This window comes from Pollicipes pollicipes, unplaced genomic scaffold, assembly GCF_011947565.3.
Source record: "Pollicipes pollicipes isolate AB1234 unplaced genomic scaffold, Ppol_2.1 Scaffold_4002;HRSCAF=4701_pilon_pilon_pilon, whole genome shotgun sequence".
Taxonomy (NCBI): Eukaryota; Metazoa; Arthropoda; class Thecostraca; order Pollicipedomorpha; family Pollicipedidae; genus Pollicipes; species Pollicipes pollicipes.
The window spans coordinates 1,221,888-1,235,351 of record NW_023596420.1 but is presented as its reverse complement, the minus strand read 5'-3'; the positions used below and the strand labels follow the sequence as shown (position 1 = coordinate 1,235,351).

The window sequence follows — 13,464 nt, the reverse complement described above, 5'->3', positions numbered from 1 at the left end:
ATGCATGGAAAGGTTATTCTTAAGTTTTAAAATTTAAGACCAGCATCAAGTCTCTGAATTATTTTCTTTTGATTTTTCTACGCGCCATCCTCAGCCAATGCCGGCCGGTCACCTGGTGCACAAATGACTACCATTTTCAAACCAATCAACTTAACCGATAAATTTGACCGACCCTGGAGCCTGTACCGCCCCGACCAAGAGCACGTCCGCCACTGGCGCATGCCACAACAAACGAATCTCGAGCGCACACCGTAACTCATTCCACATCCAGATCACCTTACACGTGCAGAGGTCTTCACGCACGCAGACTAATCCTGACAGCCGGCACCTCTTTCTGTACATTCCGGAACATACTTCATGACTTTCAGAACATTCCAGAACATCTGCCACCGGCCTTTCAACTACATCCGGGTGCACCAAAGGCGCCCGTTTGTAGCACAAACAAGCGCGCTGTAGCCGACCCGCTGCCACTAATTTCCTTCCAAACAAACGGCAAAAGGCTGCGGACGCAAAAAGATGATATATTACTCGCCTGCCCTATGCCCACGATACAAAAAGCTACGGCAATAATGCTTCCCTTAACGCCGACAAAAAACGGGTCGCTGATCTCCGCGGGGCGGACCCGGCAGCGACCACGAGCAGCAACCTGGGTCCACCCGCTGCCGTGACGTCACACGGCCGCGCTGACCAATCGCGAGGTCGATGGCCGTCCGGGGAGTCACGTGATGGACTGCGCGCCGCTCCTCGCTCCCGGTAGTCGCCAATCGCCGCGGGCAGCCGGCCGATCAAAGGTCACCGCCCCGAGCGTCTGCGCTTGGTGGCGATGAGCGCGTAGCAGCGCGGCGAGGTCACGGGCTCGAAGAGCTGCACCAGCTCGGCCGATTCCACCGACCCCTGAAACAGAAGTCGTCTATCATGCATTCGCGCAAATCTGTCATCGTTTGTCGTCACTTATCGGGTTGCACGGGCCGCAGTAAACGGCCGGTCGCACGCGCCATCTGCGCGAGTGGTACCTCCGGTGTTTGATCACCAGGAGCACGCGACTGAGGTCGTCGACGTGTTCCTGCGCTGCCGTCAGTCCGGGCGTGCTTCTCACTCAGCACAGCGTGTGTACGCTGCGCTGCCGGAATCTGCGCCAACAACAACGCCGGCAGGCCCTTTGACTACAATCGTGTAAATGCTCGCGTTTTGCGTGCACCGCGCCATAATCATGAGCGCAGTGTCACATACGAAGGAGCCGTTCGCCCCGCCATAATCATGAGCGCAGTGTAACATACGGAGGAGCCGTTCACCCCGCCACAACCATGAGCACAGTGCCACCTTCGGAGGAGCCGTTCGCCCCGCCATAATCATGAGCGCAGTGTCACATACGGAGGAGCCGTTCGTCCCGCCATAATCATGAGCGCAGTGTCACCTTCGGAGGAGCCGTTCGCCCCCCATAATCATGAGCGCAGTGTAACATACGGAGGAGCCGTTCGCCCCGCCATAAGCATGAGGACAGTGTCACCTTCGGAGGAGCCGTTCGCCCCGCCATAATCATGAGCGCAGTGTCACATACGGAGGAGCCGTTCGCCCCGCCATAATCATGAGCGCAGTGTAACATACGGAGGAGCCGTTCGCCCCACCATAATCATGAGGACAGTGTCACCTTCGGAGGAGCCGTTCGCCCCGCCATTCGCAAGGCTCTTTGTCTAATGAAAAAGCGCGAACGAGGCAACGCGACACAAGGTCGTCGACAAAAGCAGCATTTTATACCAGGCACGGCGAGGGCTGATAAAAACGTGCATCGTGCGGCGGCAGCCCCCCCCCCCCCCCCTCCGTCAGTCATCGAACCAGCCTGTGCCCGCCGCTTCTCCCGGCGAACACAAAGCAGGACTAGGCAAACATGGCGGCGGCGGACCCAGGCAGGAGGGAGCTTCATTTCGTCCGCGGGGAAGACACATACAAAGGCGTTTTGTTGCTATTAGACCTCTTACCCTGCTCTGCGGCCGTTTGAGCCTCACATCAGAAACACCGGTAGGAGGGGCGACACCCACCGAAGGAGATACAACGCTCCATCGCTGCCTCCAGGAGCCAGTTCCCGACGACCAAGACGTTGTACTCTATTAAGCCCGACCGAACTCCGTGACAGGCTGAAGTCCCGCCGCGCGATAAGACGGCCCGTTCACGACAGCCGGTTAGCCTTATCGGCGGAGCGCCGTTCCACCGGCGTCGCGCCAGGCACTGGGGCCCGGCCGCGACCGAGCGTCGCCGCAGTCGCGGCGCTCGGGGGCTGCGCCGGGGCTGGACGCCAGGGCCGGACCAGCGACGGCAGAGGGCGCCGCTGCTGCACACGGACGGCACACGACGCACAGACCCACAAATCACAGACGGACGGATCGCGGACAGATGGGCAGATGGCAGACCGCAAACACAGACCACAGACCACAGGCCGCAGACAGACAGGCGGACCGGACACCAGGGAGCGCCAGGGCCGCTCACCAGCCAATGGACCGCACGCGCCACACGAGTATCCCCGCATTGGCGTATCCAAGGCGACGGCTACGGCCCTCAACATAATCTCCATTTCCGGAGGTCACCTACCGCCACAACAAGTTGGCATATCGTTCCGTCAGTGTTCCATAAATGCCGATGCGGAGACAAGGCCTTCTGACGTCCACTACCTCGACAACGTGCTCTGAAGTGCATGTCGACAATCTGGGATAGTCAGCAGCTATTTCGGGCTCGGAGAAGCCCAGTGTGCCGGCTGCCGTCGCACGCCGCGTACCAGTCACAAGCGCGCCTCAGGCTCACTGACGACGCATGCGTTATAATCCCTTCTGGTGCGGCACATGCATCATTCAAGAAGCTCATAACCCCATCGCAGAAGCTCATAACCCCATCGCAGAAGTCCAAACAGACGAAGGCCCACCAAGCTAAAATCCCGGACGGCCAGTGGGGTGTGTGGCAGAATTTCGCCGCCACTGGCGCCAAACCGGGCCGAGGCAATGCGTTCCACTTATACCACAAGAGACGCAGCCTCACCAGGCGTCATCCATCATGACGACGGCAGCGCGCGCAGCGTTGGTCTGCTCCCGGATCCTCTCATTTGGACGACAGCGTGCTAAATGTCCCACCCTCCCAGCTAGCAGCCCCAGACCGTGCGCCCGGCACCCGTCCACGCCCGGTTAAAGCTGTCCAATTTGCCCGGCTGGAGCGCGCTTGTTGTCCCTGATGACGCCTCCCACGTGCCGTGCTTCCGGTGTGAGCTCTGGTGTCTGTGGCCGTGGCCTGGAGACGTGTTCGGCAGGCCGGCGGGACGGGGCTAACCCATCGCGGCGGGTATTGGAGGAGCGCGCCGGTCGAAGCTCCATGTGTGCAGAGCTGAGGCCAACCGACAGAGACAAACGAGACCTATCTGCGGCCAAATACAGACGGGCGGCGGGCGACTTGTCGGCCAGACTCCAACTGGGACGGCGGTGCGGGCGGCGCGGCCCAAGCCCTCTGCCCCGGCCGCCCGCGCTGCCTCGACGCGTGAGGACGTGCACACAAATACGGGGCCGGACAGGGCGGACAGTAGCGGCACACACAAACGGTGCCGGCTCTGAACACACGCCAAACAGGCGGGCAGAGCCAGAACAAATACGACGTCGGGCCCGACGCCGTGATCGGCAAACACGACGTCGAAATCGTCAGGCGGACGAACTGACAGACACAGGCCGGGATCATCTGGTTCGGGTCTCGCGAGAGGCAAAAATGTTTCACGGGCCCCGCTGAAACCCTCGTTGTCAGCTGCTGAAACGCGTATTGCCACAGCATGCACCGATAACTGACCCGCATCAGCTATTAAGACATTCATACATTTGGTCCGAGCGGGCCGCCGTCTTACCTGCTCGAGGAGGAAGGCCAGCCTGTCCAGCAGGATGACCGCCTCGACGACAGGTGCCAACGAGGCGCGCAGCACGCTGAATGCCTCCAGGCGCGGCTGATGCTCCAGCAGGCGGTCGTGGTAGGCGAGCAGCTCGGCGTCGGGCACCGCCTGGCGCAGGCGCACAGCGAGGCGTTACAGGCGGTCAGGCGGGCGCGCCCGAGGCAGGCGGACGCGGAGTCTAACTAACAGAATTTAACCGTGCAATCCAGACAGACGTACAGGTGGTGAGCATTGCTGCGTCAAAGACAGAAATGCGCTGGCGCATTTCCGCTGCGCCCCGCGAGGTCGGGGCGCAGCGGACCGGCGGAGCGTCATCGTCATCGACGCCAGAACTTTCTGGCGCTTGTTAGGCGCTCTGAAAGAAGATAGGGGTGGCGTGCCGCATATGTATTTGCAGAGAAAGAACTATGCTTAAGTCGTGGACGCCAACTGGCGCATATCCCACCGATTCGACACAGACGATGGTGAATTTTTGTTGCTGGATATTGGTGAAAAGGCGGAATGTCTTATGGAAAAACGAAAATAACATAACAGTGTCCGACACAAGAGCTACGCGCAGTGCCAGAGCTCTCCACAGCTTCCACAAATACAGCATCACACCTCGCGGTTTCAAACACGCCCCGCTTAAGGACAGAAAACATCATGCCTGCCCTAATGCTCGATGGCCCCAACAGGACGTGGCGCACGAGCCATCTATATATACAGCAGTATGACGGTCAGATAGGAAATGAGGGCACTGATGGGAAATAAGGGCAGATTGTGTCGATTACCCGGGAGATTGCGACCCGATCTCCACAACAGATGCATGGCTCCACTGCAGGCCGATATTCTGCCGCCGGTCGCGGCACCCTGTGCAACACCCACCACCCGACCACGTTACAGCAGACCGTGGGGGCGGGACACGGAGCCAGCTCAAACAACGAGGGGAAGGGGCGCCCAGAGATTACGGAAGCCCAGCCACACCAGGACGGGGTGGGGGGAAGGGGGCGCTTTGAACGACGGCCGAGACGGAGAGCTAAACCCGGGGAGCGCGACGCGCACGAGGGCCGCCGCTTCATGATGGGCGGCGGCGCGAGGGGGGCGAGGGGCCCATGGCGTCGTCACGCCGGGAGTCACTCAGGCGTGACGTCACAATCGATGCCACCGGCGGGCGGGGAGGGGTGGGGGGGGGGGGGGCACCAGCGTCGCACTGTCCCGCCTGCAGCGCCAGACTGTCCTCCTCCCGGGCAGCGCTCTCAGCGGGAACAGCCCGCGCGGGGCACGGCCAGGGCCGGCCAGCCGCCGCCCCGGGCCCGTCCGCCGCCATAACGCCGTGCTGAATTTCAATCTGGCCGCCGGGCCCTGGCCACGTCGTTTCTCTCGCCGCCAGACGACTCGTAAATGTGCAGCGCGCAGGCCCGCCGCGCGCCGGCCGCTGAGGGCAGCTCGAGCTCCTGAGGACAGTCCGGGCCCTGAGGGCAGACTCGGGCCCTTAAGACAGCCCCGGGCCCCTAGGCAAGCCCGGGGCCGGCAGCCGGCCGTCGCATGGTGCCGTGTTCCACCTCGAGGCTCGGGCGTGTCGACAGTGTCCCGCCCGGCAACGATCGCCACTGAATCCGCCTGAGTCCGGTTCTCGGAACTTACGGACGGACTGCTAGCACGGGGGAAAACGGACGCGGATAACGCGCCGGCTCCCGGAGGGTTTGGCATGAATGTAAAGTTGAGAAAGTTTGCAAAAACATTGCCTCCATAAGAGCAGAACAGAAATTGCAAGCCTACTCGGACCCCTGCGGCCGGCCTGCAGGACACAGCGCTACGAGCGTGCCAAAGTCCCGCAGGACTCAACGGCACACAAAGAGACGCACACTGGCAATATCACTGAAGTCCGACGAACGACTTCCCGCGTGGGCGCATCTGTATGCATGGAGTGCTTAATGTTCTGAGCTGCCACCAGGCTTTCAGCCGGGCGTTTACGACCCGAGCCTAACTAGGGTCCCACTTGCTAGCGACCGCCAGTTAGTTGGCCAACGTCATCAAGTGCTGACAAGGCCCTTTACGCCCGGAGATGCGGGTGGCGCATGCGTCGTTGGGTCTCAGTGTCCGGCTCGACTTCATTCAATTCTGGGCTTTGGACGTCTGTTCGGACGCGTGCAGCGGCGCGCTGCTAACTTTCTGTCGCAGGGTCCAACTCTGGGGACGGCCAAATCCTGCCGACTGCAAACTTTGAGAAAAGTGTACACGGCATTGGAGCTCTCTACCCACCGTGACAAGGCAAAACATTTTAGAGACTATTCCGGTGTCAGTCAGGCGTGAAATAATCAACAATGCGGCACCTGCCGCATGACATCTTGAATCTTCCGAAATATTCATGTCATTACCGGGCCCGGATACCAAAAAATCAAACAAAAACCGAGAGCTCATGAGACGCCAAAGCATGCAAGTTTTGTCCTTACACTGACGTGCTCGCGTGATCCACGAAAATAAACTATCACAATGTGTCATTTTGGTCCAACGACATACTTCCAGCGCACCAAGGGCGCAGCCATGGTTTTCTTAAGGTGGGGGGTGGTGTTTGCGGAGGGGGGTGGGAGGAAGAGGAGCCGCAGTTCGGTGAGATCAAACCACGCTAATTTTCCACATTCCGTCAGGAGCTATCAGCGATTAAAAATAAAATGAAAATGGGTCTACGACCCCCTTTGCTGCACCGGCGAAGCGCATGATGTTTGCACGCAGGAGCCTCACATTAAACACGGCCGCCTTTGTGCCGGAGATGCGCTGACATATTCGCTGGCCGGCGACCTGGACACCCTTCCACCGCTACCTGGTCGGAGCCAGCCCCACCAGCAGGGGCGGCCCGAGTTGACATTCCGCGCCGACACCGACGGGCGGCGGCGGTAGCGCGCGAGCCCGCGTGAAGCTTGCAAAATGCCGGCGACAGTTGACACACAGGCCCTGGCAGTGCCCAGCGCCGCAGAGCGAGCGTGCGCCGCGCCGATTGATGAGCGCCAAGTTCGCCGCCGGACGAGCCGGCGCCGAATGATGAGCCGAGCCGACAAACTTTCCGCCAGCAAAGACGCAGCGCTCCGGGATTCAATTTCGCGTCGCCGGGGCACAATCCGCCACGGCACAATCCGCCGCGACGATAAGAATAGTAGTTTCGGGGAGTTGGGATACGACACTGTCACTCGGTGGGCGATTCCCCTGCCGCGTTCAGGTGCACATGTCGACAGCTGCTCTAGCAGCCGGCAGAGGCAGAGGTAAACCCAGCCACCAAGCCTTCATTCAACCGGACAAGTTCCCTGGCAACTGATCCCTTCGTTATCTTGACATTACCCCGAACCACACATCGATTTCCTGCGTAGCTGCTCTGATTCGCGACCGTGATCGGAGTCGACGTCCGATGGCGCGCGTCTCTCATGTGCATGCCACGGACCAACGGGCCCGGCCCCCAGTAACTAAACCATTCCCAGGCTGCGCGTGCCAGCGGCGGCATGCTCTCCAGTGGGCGTTACCAGCCCGCAAACCGGCCGCGCCACAGCACGCTCCAACAGCGTCGGCGATGAAGTAGGCCCTGATCATGGCCGGACACGGGGGAGGACTGAACACACAGAGCCAAATCTGAGAACGGCAAGGTCTGGCCGTTCAAACCACTCAATCGATCAAACATCGGGCGTCGATCAGCGGCTGGACGGGGTCGATGTGACCGCGCGGCGGGAACAATCCGGCCGCGGCGCCAGCGCGCCAGAGGTCACAAATCGTGAGATGGAGCAATCTGCTCCGGGCCCGACCGGTCCGCGAGACGTGATGGCACGGAGACGTCGTTGGAAACCGGGCGATGACAATGGTTTCAGGACATGGCAGAACGGAATCTGACACCGGGAGCATTTCGTTTTCCGCATATGGGTCCAGGATGTGGACCCGGGATATGCCAGCTCCTCGACTAAACGGACACTTCGGAGTGCGAACGCACGGCCACATACGTTGCGAGCGCCCACACCGGGGCTCCATCCGTTCAGGGGCGGTTGCAATTCTCGACGCTGGAAGACATCACCATTAGCTCTGAGGGTCAGTCATAGCTCACCCCAACACGGGCCGTCTATCAGTGCTGAACCGGCATCAGACGAGCCAGGGCCCAGGCGGCTGACACACGTCACAGGCCCGCCGGGGACACGTACAGCACACGCCCGACACACGGAGGGGGATGGGGAGGACGCAGCTGGCAGCGCGATACCCTCTGACTCGAAGGGCTGAGTTCGAATCACGCTTCACATGTCATTCACATTTCGCGCTCACACCACCCACATCCCTATGCCAGGCACCGGCACCATTGCGTCAGGCCGAGCGAGATGTGCCAACGTTGGTGTTCATAGTCGCTCTCTGGACCAGCCGGCGCCGACGCCGACCAGCGCACGACCGCGCGCCGGGCCCGCGTCTCCGGCGCGCCGCGGCACGGCCCGTGAATCAGTCCCGCGTCTAGCGATGGGCCAGCCGGCGGCCGCGGCCGCATGCGAAGCGTCCAGCGCCGTCGCCGGACACGAGCGGCTACGGCGGGACGGCCAGTCGTCGTGGGAGGTGCTGGGCGGCGAGGCTGGCGGAACGCTGAGTCGGGGGTGCTGGTAGCGGCGACATGGGAGACGCTTCATGGCGGCGATGGACAAACTTGGCCAAAGGATGGCCACGGCTGGACGAGGTTGGATTGTGGCAGAAGTGTAGTTCTGAAAGTGAAGTTCCTGACGCCGAGGCGCAGTTACGATAATAAGCCGTCCGCAGAGTGTACAGTAGCTATCTCCGGTCAAAGCCGCCCAGTACAGCTCGCTTACAGATCGCAAACGCGTCCTTGTACACTCATCAGCCTCGGTTGTTAAATACAGCGCCTCCATTGAGACTACTGCAGTTGGCAAGTGACCCGTCCTTATCTTGATGCAGCCGTTCGCATGAGATCTCCGCCCACACTATACAAAGACTGCGAAGGCTCGCCCGGGTCTGCCCAGGGCCGACCACGCCTGGGTCTGGATACAGTCACACACATCCGCGTCAGCAGACGGAGGCCTGTCCGCGCACATGCAGCAGCAGAGTCTGGCAGACACTGAGACGCGCCGGCAACCGCGCCCGCAGGAGCCGCCGCTCCAGACGGCGGATGACCCCGGCGTACAGCTCCGCCTCCCCCGCCCTCCCCCCCCCCCGCGCGTACCGCGCCCGCAGAAGCCGCCTCTCCAGACGGCGGATGACGCCGGCGTACAGCTCCGCCTCCCCCGCCCTCCCCCCTCCCCGCGTGTACCGCGCCCGCAGAAGCCGCCTCTCCAGACGGCGGATGACGACGGCGTACAGGCTCCGCCTCCCCTCCCTCCCCCCCCCCCGCGTGTACCGCGCCCGCAGAAGCCGGCCTCTCCAGACGGCGGATGACGCCGGCGTAAAGCTCCGCCCCCCCCCCCCCAGCGTGCCGCGCCCGCCCGTCACCTCGGGACCAACTCCCAAGTCCAGCCCGTCTGCGATCCACCAGCGTCCGCCGCCCTCTGCGCCGCCGGCCGCCGGTCGCCGGCTAATGGCGGCCGGTCGGCCACCGCTCGACCAACTTGTGCGGCGGCCGTCCTCAGTCCGGCCGGCGCGGCCTCGTTAGCGCAGTCGCCGCCGGCAGTCGCCTGAGAACGAGCCCAGCCGGGCACGTCCGCCAGCCGGCCGATCTGCATGCGGCGTCAGGGCGGCCGCCGCCGGGACGACGGGCCGTTAGCAGGCGCGCCGGCGGCTCCGGCGCGGCCGTCAATGCCGCGTCGCAGAGAGGTGACCTCCGCGGACGGGTGTTGCCGCCGTCAGCGGCCAGCGGGCCGGCTGGCGGAGGGCGGGTCGCGGCTTCAGCTGCGGTTGGTCGCCGCGGTCCGAGCGCTGGTCCCGCTGTCCGCAGCAGACGGACTTCGCTCCCACGACGTGCGGCGTCGTGTGTTTGGCTTCGCAAATCATTGCACTGTCAGCCAGCCCGTGAACTGCCACCACCAGCCACGCTACAACCTACCTCGGTGGTGCGTTTTGCTACGTCACCACGTAGACTGTCAAAGAGCTGGGGATTCCACACAAAACAAAAACCCTCCCCTGCCGTTGCCTCGTCTTGCCAGCCCAGCTCGGAACGCCGCCGACCTAACGCCTCAGCCGTTACATCCGTCGTGAAGCAACGCAGCATCGCCATCGTTAGCGTGGCGGCTTACCAGGCTAACGACGTGCTAGCACCAGCGAAATAGCCATTGACTACATTATCTTCACTTCCGCGGCACGCGCTGCTCACCCTGTGATCCAGCGGGTACTTGCTGAGCGCCATGTGCATGTAGTCGAGATAGCCCTTGGCCTTGCGCGCCAGCCGGCCCACCATGACGTCAGTGGGCACGGCGCCCAGCTTTGTCGCGGAGGTACACCTGCAGTACGGCGCGGTAGTACAGCGCCGGTGACGGGCTCTGGAAGCGGACAGCACGTCAACGCACACGCCCGCAAACCAGGCCCAAGTCAAGGACATTCAGCTGCTGACATATGTCGCACACGTCGTTTTGCTTCGGCGCATGAGCGGGCACAGCTTCGGAGCGACGCGGCCGTTAGTGCCAGCGGCGGAGCCTGGAAAAACAGCGGCGCGCCGGACGTGTGGGTCGCTCACACCGCAGTGTCGCCCACTGTCGGCAAAACACCAGGTCGTCTGACAACGGGAAATGAAGACGACCTGGCCGCGGGTGAAACATTTATGGCACATTTAACACCGTGAGCGCTGGCCGTCGCGACGCATGCACATAAACGCCGCGAACGCCGGCACGCGCGGCATGCCCCTCAAATAAGCCCGTCGGGCTAACGTGACGACATGCAAGCACCACCACCTTCTCCGAAGCTGGGCCCGGGCTGAGCCGTGCTGGCAGCACTCGGCGGGCGGCGATCGCCCGAGGCATGACAGTCACGGCTCGAAGCTATTCAAGAGCGCGCCGAATGGTCCGCGGCACGGCTCACAGCGTCTCGGCCGGACCGGGTCAAGTGCTGCGGCTCAGGGGCGTGTTTCCGGCACCGGCGGCACCGCGGCACCGGCCGCGCCGCGGCCGCCAGTGCCTTCAGCAAAGGCGCCGACTATTCGTCGAGATCAAACAATTCTCGCCAATCCGTTCGGACGTGCCGGGATTTTCTCCGAATTGAATGAAGACTGGATTTTTGAATCTGGAGCAAAGCCTGTGCCCAACGCGCAAAGCTCCGAGGAAAGTTGGGAATTGGCGTGAGTTTGGTAGCAGATGTTCATTTACATTCCAACTGGTGGAGTCAAGGAGGTTAGTTGGGAAAACTCGAATGCGTTTGACAGGCTGATTCTTGGAGAAGCCTTATTATCAAGTCATGCATACTTGCAAAAAAAATTCGTCGTTCCACAACCTTTTTAAATACTGCTATTAAAAGATCTCGACCTGAGCCTTTGAAGTTTTTGAAAGCAGGCTTTGAACCATCCATTCACCAAGATGTGGATTTAAGAAGCCTTCTTGTACCAACAATTGCCAGTTACCCAATTACCAATGTACCAATTGCCTTCTTGTACCTTCTTATCTTCTTGTATCATGTACCAACTTGGCATAAATATTTTTCTCACACACTCAGGTACTATCCCGTTCTTGTGAGTCTTACACCTTCACCCTGAATCACCTTAAGTTTGATATAACCGAGCACAGTGTGACTGCAGTGGACACGCTGGGGCATGCTAACAAGACCCGTCACGACTGCCCACAACTACACCGCGTAAGTTGCGCGTTCTTCCCCACGACAAGCCGGACAATCTGACCTACCCGTGCCACACAAACCCGCCCGGGCAGCAGACACGCCAGGTCGCGTCGGGCTCCGCCGCGAGGCGCGCCTGGTGGCGCCGCGCCCGACACCCACCCGCTGGTAGGAGGCCATCCTCTCGGAGGCCTGGGCGGCCAGTCCGCGCGCCTGCTGGCCCAGCACGTAACGCCGCCGCGTCAGCAGACTGCAGAGTGGGAACGTCTCGTCCGCGGGGTCGAGCTCGCGCCAAAAGTCGCCCTCGAACCGCTCCCGCTGCAGGTGGTAGCAGCAGCCGACGTTCACCAGCAGCCTGGCGAGGAAGGGGGGGGGGGGGTCAGTGCGACGGGCCTGGCCACGTGATGGTCCACACTTCGACAACGGTGGCCGGCGCGCCGGGCGAACACTCTGACAGAGCGACTCACGGTCAAAGCCGCAGCACCGTCGGATGTCTCCTATAATGGCTTCTTATTCCGGCGGTAACCGTGACGCGTTTAAGTGGCACGGACGAGGCGCTGCGATCTCTCGCGCCGGCGGCGGCGGGGAACCCCACAACCAAGGAACTGAAGCCCTGTACGGCAATCGCCGTCTCCAGGACCTAGATATAATCCAAATTCACTGGTTAACGTGTCAGACCGAATTATGCTGGATAAAAGCCCCTGTACTGCCTCTTCGTAGCATTCATAGGATTTACGTTCCAAGGGATGACGCGGGTTCCCCCAAGATCATTCCATTTCCGTCCACGACCTTCAACTTGGATGATCTTACACTTATCACGTCCAAACACGACGATAACATCGATGACTATAAACCCTCACTTTTTACTTGCATCATTATAAAGACCTGCCAAGGTGTTACGTTGGTTTTGGGATGGCCTTAAATCACCACGGAGATGTCCAGCCATTTTCGTCTACGCCACAGTGGCTTTATGGCCCAATTTAGCGCCGACTCCGAGATCTAATCTGATGTGAATACGAACTTGACTGACATTTTGAAAGGTCATGGACACTGATTAAAGTTCGTTGTGACCTCCAGCAGACAAGATCTGGTGCACACAGCTCCAGAATGCGACGGAGAGCGAGGCTATCCAACATTTTCGGCGTAGAAACCTTTCAGAACTAATTCAGAGTCAGTGACCTGACATAACCAAAAGATGAACATTGGAAGCCTGCAAAATGGAGTGAAGACCTCGTAGCCCATGTGTTCATTATATTCTAATGCACCGTTCGGAGAGACATTGAAGGACGAGAATGGGCTGCATTCCACCTGCCCTGGCGGGAGGGTGCCGCCCTAGCCCGCTTGGTCCACTGGTCCACGAACAACGGACAAATAAGCGCACCGGATGAGCCAGGAATGCGCTGCTGGTCGGTCTCCGTTTCCTGGCTATAAATCCTAACACGGACCGTCTTTTTGCATCCCATCTGGGACCGCGCATTGCACTGCATGTACGGACGCCGGTGCAGCGTCGCCGTCAGGTGATTTAGTTCTGACAAAGCACGGGTAACAACAAACAGCCGTTTTGTTTGTTCTCCCCGGCACAAAAAGCACCCTCCTGCGGCACAGATAGCCTGCTACCCTACCCGGCGCCGGCCGATCGATGGGATCCCTCCCGGGGGTCGGCGATGGACGAACGGGCTGTCGCTCGCAGCCACACCGGCGCGCAGGAGACGCACGACCGGCGGCCGCCGAGCGCACCGCCTCTACGGCCGACCGCCCCAGGCTCGCGCACCGGGCGAGAGCACCACCCGCTCCCTGTCGCACGGAGACGGCACGGACCGGCGGCGCCGATCGCACCCGCCTCCACGGCCGACCGC

At 61.2% G+C, this 13,464-nt stretch overlaps 2 protein-coding genes across 2 annotated transcripts in view; both read right to left on the bottom strand.

The window, feature by feature from the left end:
* Positions 1-333: 333 nt before the first annotated feature.
* Positions 334-10,263, bottom strand: LOC119094031 (methyltransferase-like protein 25). Its single transcript, XM_037217095.1, has 3 exons — positions 10,164-10,263; positions 3,869-4,018; positions 334-894 (listed from the first exon to the last, which is right to left on the bottom strand). Exons 1-3 carry the CDS (start codon positions 10,245-10,247, stop codon positions 793-795), a joined length of 336 nt encoding a protein of 111 aa, XP_037072990.1. The 5' UTR covers positions 10,248-10,263; the 3' UTR covers positions 334-792.
* Positions 10,252-13,464, bottom strand: part of LOC119093363 (uncharacterized) — a 5,123-nt gene continuing 1,910 nt past the window's right edge. Inside the window, exons 3-4 of the mRNA XM_037216319.1 lie at positions 11,771-11,963; positions 10,252-10,329 (exon numbers count right to left, since the gene is read on the bottom strand). Coding sequence (XP_037072214.1) covers positions 10,252-10,329; positions 11,771-11,963 — 271 coding nt within the window. The remainder of the gene's footprint in view (positions 10,330-11,770; positions 11,964-13,464) is intronic.